This window comes from Topomyia yanbarensis, chromosome 2, assembly GCF_030247195.1.
Source record: "Topomyia yanbarensis strain Yona2022 chromosome 2, ASM3024719v1, whole genome shotgun sequence".
In the NCBI taxonomy this organism is placed as follows: Eukaryota; Metazoa; Arthropoda; class Insecta; order Diptera; family Culicidae; genus Topomyia; species Topomyia yanbarensis.
Window position 1 is genome coordinate 166736620 of NC_080671.1, and position 5648 is coordinate 166742267.

The window sequence follows — 5648 nt, forward strand, 5'->3', positions numbered from 1 at the left end:
AACAAAAATGTATTCTACTGCTCTACGGGAAAATGTATTCGGTTTGGCTACCGTTCTGGCAAGAGCTGTAGTGATGCGTCGCTGTACTGGGCTGTACGGCTTGTGCAAATGTAAATATACCGAAAAAAATGTAGTTTACCAGTACCTTTGGCATCCCTGGTTCCGATAACAGAGCATTTCACGCAGAGGTAGCTATAGTGTTGGATATCTGAAAGGATGGAGTCGAGTGGCAAGAGTCGCAGCAGATCCAACCGATTTCAATACTGTCTTTCTTCTGTTTCCGTTTTCTTTTGGTTGCTTTCGCTGGCGGATCATCGAGGCCGCAAATCCTGCAGATGTCTTCATTCCTCATTGTAATATCTGCACTACCGACGATAGTATTAACGTTTATTGCTGCATGATGTAGTAGAAGGATAAGAAAGCTGCTAAGATATTGTAAATTTTAATAGGGAAACGTAAGGACGTCAGTGTTGGACACCGCCATTTTGTTGATAGAAATATCAATGCTGAAATTTCACAACCGATCGACCGAAACTTTGTGAAAAACTTGCGGAACGCGATACAGATACTTCTCCCACCGAAAGAGAACGAAAACTAGGTGGAACCGTCGGATTTCCACCGGAAAAATACACGAGATTCGGAGCGTGAAAAAACGGCGACTTCTAGCCTTCAGTGTTGCCAGTGTTCGTACATTATTGTTGTATCAAAAATCCATGCTGAAAAAGGTTAAGGTCGCTTCTTTACAGAAATATTCTAACTTGCACAAGAGACTCCTTTATAAAATATAATTGGTTGAAAAATAAGTTTCTATCGACAAATTGCTGGAATTTGATTGTACTAAAAAGCAAATTTGAATACCTCCCTAGCCTAATTATAATACCACCCTAGCCAATTACATCACAAAATGGTGCTTATCTAGCTCCACAATATTACTTACGATACAACAGCTTAAGAATAAACTGTTTTGCCTTGTTAATAACGCGTTCCGTGGTATATTGCACCGGTACGTCACTTTGGTAAAAAATGGCGTTTATGTCACTTTGTTTTTCGCGTTTTAAAAGGCCACTTTGCATAATTTTTGATAGACAATTACATTGAAAGACGTGGATTTTTGTAGAGAACTCAGAAATATATATAAAAAAATGAAATTTGACCAAAGTGGCGCTAACGTCACTTTTGCATACAAGGGCAGTGAACGTGTCGCTTAACATACATACCTTTCTTTCTCCCATTCTCCCAGTTCTCCTCAGTCGCCAATGTGACATCTTACGAATTTGAGTTGAATTCGAACTATGGCTTGTCACCAGACAAAAATGACATGAATCTTAAATAGCAACTTTATTGCCTTACTTAAAACGTTTGCATACGAAAACACATTCTCCGCCAAAAAAAATCATCGGAATCCAAGTAAAACACGCTCACTGATTGCACATGTCTACCTTAGGCTGCTGATAAGGATTGGGAAATCCCGGAACCATGTGACCCGGAAAGGCTCCAAACTGGTGCCGATGTGTCATCAAATCCACTGGACTGTTTGGCACCGAGTCAGACATTCTGCTCAGATCATGATGTGGAGACGGAGGAATGCTGTGTCCGCTATCGATACCACTCACCATTCCACTAGTCATCGGTTGAGCAACCGAATAGGTGGGATTAGTATTATGGTACGATTGCGAAACTGAAGGACCTGCTGTACTCGCGGAGACCGGCACTGGCGGTGGTGGTAGCTCCCTCTTCGGGGCCGCTTGAGGAGCATGCTGAGGGCGAACACAAATCGACGGCTGATAGGGCGCCATCAGTTTGGTGATGTCAAAGTTTTGACCGCACGTGTTGCGCTTCTGATGTGTCTTGAGATCATTTTTCTAGATGTGATATCCGGGTGATAGTACAAACAGTGGCATAAACGTATAACATTTGACGCATAATAAATAGATGGAATATTCGATCGTATCTACGATAATGCATACCTGAGCGTATGCGCGCCCACAAGGACACGCGTAAGGTTTTTCGCCGGTGTGAGTTCGGATGTGAATTCGAAGCTTATCTCTCCTAGCAAATCCACGCCCACAAGTAGGACATTCGTATGGTTTTTCACCTGAAATTTGGGTTAGGAAGCAAATGAGAATCTAGATACGTCATTAGAGTAAAATCATACCTGTATGCCTCCTCATGTGCATAACCAGATCAGCCTTTCGTGGATATCCTTTGCCACAGACAGAACAGGAGCATATCGCTTGGCCGTTGTGTCGACGCATGTGCACTGTTAGATTGCTTGAAGAACCACAATTCCGACCGCATATACTACAAAGGTAGATCTTCTTAGGCGGAGAATCTGGATCCGCCTTGATCTGCTTTGAATGTTCCGGACCGTGGGTTTTCATGTGATTAGTGTAGTTGGATTTGTATTTCATCTTTTTACCACAAACTTCACACTCAAACTCCTGAAAAGAATCGTAGTTGAGCGAAAAATTGGTCTGATTACTCTAAAATTACCTCGTCCGGTTTTTGAACCTTCTCCTTCATGTGTGTTTGTAGGTGCCGGTTCATGTACTTTGTCGTAGGGAAATCCTTACCACAATGTGCACAGAGGAAGGTACGATCATTCTGATGAATTTTCTGATGATCTTTATATTTGTCCAAACGTCGGAACTGTTTTTTGCATTCAGGACAGCTCCAGATTTTCTCCGAGTGAAGTTTCATATGATTAGTCAGCTGTTCGAATGTCATGTAATTTTTCTTGCATGTCGCACAATGATGTACTCTGAATCGACGTATCACTTATTAATCAAAATAAAAATAATAGCGCTATTGAAACATACCTATCTGTGGATTCATCCAGAGGAATATGCTCACTTTCGAGATGGAATTTAACGTATATCACCTTTTCAAACGTTTCACCACACACTGGACAAACCTTAGGAGCTTCGGGGTTCGGTTGATATGAACTCTAAAATAAAAGTATTCTACAATCATTGACGAGATTTATATTTGCCCTTTAGAACCTTATCCTTATCTGACGAATTAAAATCTTCATCATCCTCTTCTTCCTTTTCATCTTCAGCCGGATCAAATTCGCTATCACTCGAGTCATCAGATTTGCATTTATCCTGAATACAAAAAAAAGTAAAATTATAATAACATTCCCAAACGCGAAACATACATTTACCTCCTTCTCACCCTTCTTTTTGTGCATTTTCATGTGGTTTGAAATGTACTTGTGCGAGGTAAAATCCTTTTCGCATATGTCACACTTATAGTGTCTCTCATTTGCATGCATTCTCAAATGGTCTATGAATTTTCCTTTCTTCTTCATCTCCTTACCGCACATTGGACAGATCCACTCATTTCGAGGATGGAAGTTCAGATGAATTTTGAGAAGCTCATAGTTTGAGTACGCCTTCGGACAGTAAAAACACCGTCTTATCCTACAAGATATCCGTAATAAAATCTCCAACAACCTAGACAACGCCTATTACATATTATACTTACTTATCCTCCGGGGCGGTTTTGTCGTCAGCATGATCACTCTTCATGTGAAACTTGATGAGGGATTTGTTTGTAAACTTTTCATCGCATGTTGTACAACCGTGAGTTTCTATTCTTATACGCTTCACGATCAAGGGTTCGTCATCCGAATCGTCCTCCACAGTTTTCCGTATCCTACGCCGCCTTCGGATTCGACGATCAATTTTAACTTTCTCGTGCTCAGGATAGTTTTCATCGCCAGCATCATCTTCTTCACTATAGCTGTCATTTCCATCGACAATCTCAAAATCGTTACCTCCTTCATCGGACTTATCGCTGGCCGATTCATCGATCTCACATTTGATAAACTCTGGCCCCAGAGGTAGACTATCAGTGTCTTCCACCAGCAGTCCATGCTCCTGTTTCAGAAAGTTCTGCTTACGATCTTCGTAGCTACCCGAAATGTACTCTCTCAATGTTCGGTCAGATTGTAGGCAACGTTCCTTAAACTCTACTACGTTTCCAGCGTAGGTCATACACTCGGGACATATCTGCTTCGGTAAATTATCGCTTTCGAGAACCTGTTGCGGCAATTTAAATAACTTTGTAATAGTCAACTGTCCTGATTTATGAATACTATTTACCTCAACTTTTGAAAGCAGCATAACAATTTCCGGAATGTCTTGCGGATGACCGAAAATTGACTGCAAACCATCACTGGTTTTCATACAAATTCTACACACTTGATCGAAGCATATAAAGTTCGGTTTATAGTCCATCGCGTAGCGGTGTTTTTTAACTTAAACTACTGAAAATACCGGAAAATTACTTTGTTGATCGACATTTTTGCATATAAAAGCAAATTTTATTCATAGATTCAACCAGACGCGTCCATGTTTTTGTTTATTCTGTCACTTAGCTGTCACGAGGTGAAAATAACCACCAAAAAACTTGGGTCAAGCGAATCACCAAAATTATGATAGAGCGACATCTAGTGATGGAGTAGTAGAGTAGATACCTCCTGCCCGGTCAAACCATTCGGAATTTGATTCGGAATCCTGAATGGAGTCATTATGGATTCCAAATCAAATGCAACAACCGGTTCTGAGTCGGAATCGGTTGTTGCATTTGATTTGGAATCCATAATGACTCCATTTAGAAATCCGAACCGGTTCCAGAATGAGTTTAACTGGGTGGCTGGTATCTACTCTCATATACTGCCAATTGGGTCATTAAGCTATATATAGTTTTCCGTTCCATTCGATAAATTTTAGGTCCAATATACATAATATAACATTATTTCAAAAAAAAAAATCGTAATACTTAAAAACGATTTTTTTTGTTATTTTTTTAAAATAAATCTTATGTAAACTTGGCAACCATACATAGGAAAACTGCGGTTGTTTACATCTGGCCTATCAGGACAACACCCAAAATATATGCAATGGATGGTGCTTATGTCAAAATAAAAATAACCCTGCGGGAAAACTGAGAAAACATGCCTTAATTTTTTTTGACGGGGCATCATTTGTCGTGAAATTCGATATGTCAAATGCTTCCTATAGTGTCAAATCCAGACTGTCAACATATTTCTTTATTTTAAATTTTAATATTATTTTCACGTTTCCTGAGTTGGAAAAAAACATTGTTGCAATCACTTAAATCAGCTTTATCAATGTAAGTAATAAAAACCTATTTTAATCCACCTAGCGGTGCAATTGTGCCTTTCTCAATCATGAATCACGAGAATGTGTGCGTTGTTTATATTCATTAAAAACTTTTAAATGCATATATTACATTTTATTATTATACATCACATGACAACTATATACAGGAAAATAAATCATTATTCGAGTTCTAAAATTTTGAAAAAGAAAAAACAGCCACGGTAATATTGAACTGAAAAACCTATTTTAATCCACCTAGCGGTGCAATTGTGCCTTTCTCAATCATGAATCACGAGAATGTGTGCGTTGTTTATATTCATTAAAAACTTTTAAATGCATATATTACATTTTATTATTATACATCACATGACAACTATATACAGGAAAATAAATCATTATTCGAGTTCTAAAATTTTGAAAAAGAAAAAACAGCCACGGTAATATTAAACTGAAAAAGGTGCGAAATCGGCAAAGTCCCAAAAAGCCGAAAATTTTTTCGAGATAACATAAAATCTC

The 5648-nt window shown here is 38.9% G+C and overlaps 1 protein-coding gene across 1 annotated transcript; it reads right to left on the reverse strand.

Moving 5' to 3' along the window:
• Positions 1-1325: 1325 nt before the first annotated feature.
• LOC131682021 (zinc finger protein 569-like) lies at positions 1326-4367 on the reverse strand. Its single transcript, XM_058963173.1, has 9 exons — positions 4110-4367; positions 3490-4046; positions 3167-3425; positions 3003-3107; positions 2820-2947; positions 2494-2761; positions 2156-2441; positions 1968-2095; positions 1326-1862 (listed from the first exon to the last, which is right to left on the reverse strand). The coding sequence occupies exons 1-9, from the start codon at positions 4242-4244 to the stop codon at positions 1419-1421; spliced, it is 2310 nt and encodes a 769-aa protein (XP_058819156.1). The 5' UTR covers positions 4245-4367; the 3' UTR covers positions 1326-1418.
• Positions 4368-5648: the final 1281 nt, after the last annotated feature.

What these genes read in the sequence shown, in the direction of transcription:
- LOC131682021 (XM_058963173.1), bottom strand. Translation starts at nt 4,244, where the DNA reads ATGGACTATAAACCGAACTTTATATGCTTCGATCAAGTGTGTAGAATT. An exon ending in AAAACCGCCCCGGAGGATAA is followed by an intron (nt 3,426 to 3,489) that starts GTAAGTATAATA and finishes GATATCTTGTAG; the next exon opens with GATAAGACGGTGTTTTTACT. An exon ending in AAAAGAAGGGTGAGAAGGAG is followed by an intron (nt 3,108 to 3,166) that starts GTAAATGTATGT and finishes TTTTGTATTCAG; the next exon opens with GATAAATGCAAATCTGATGA.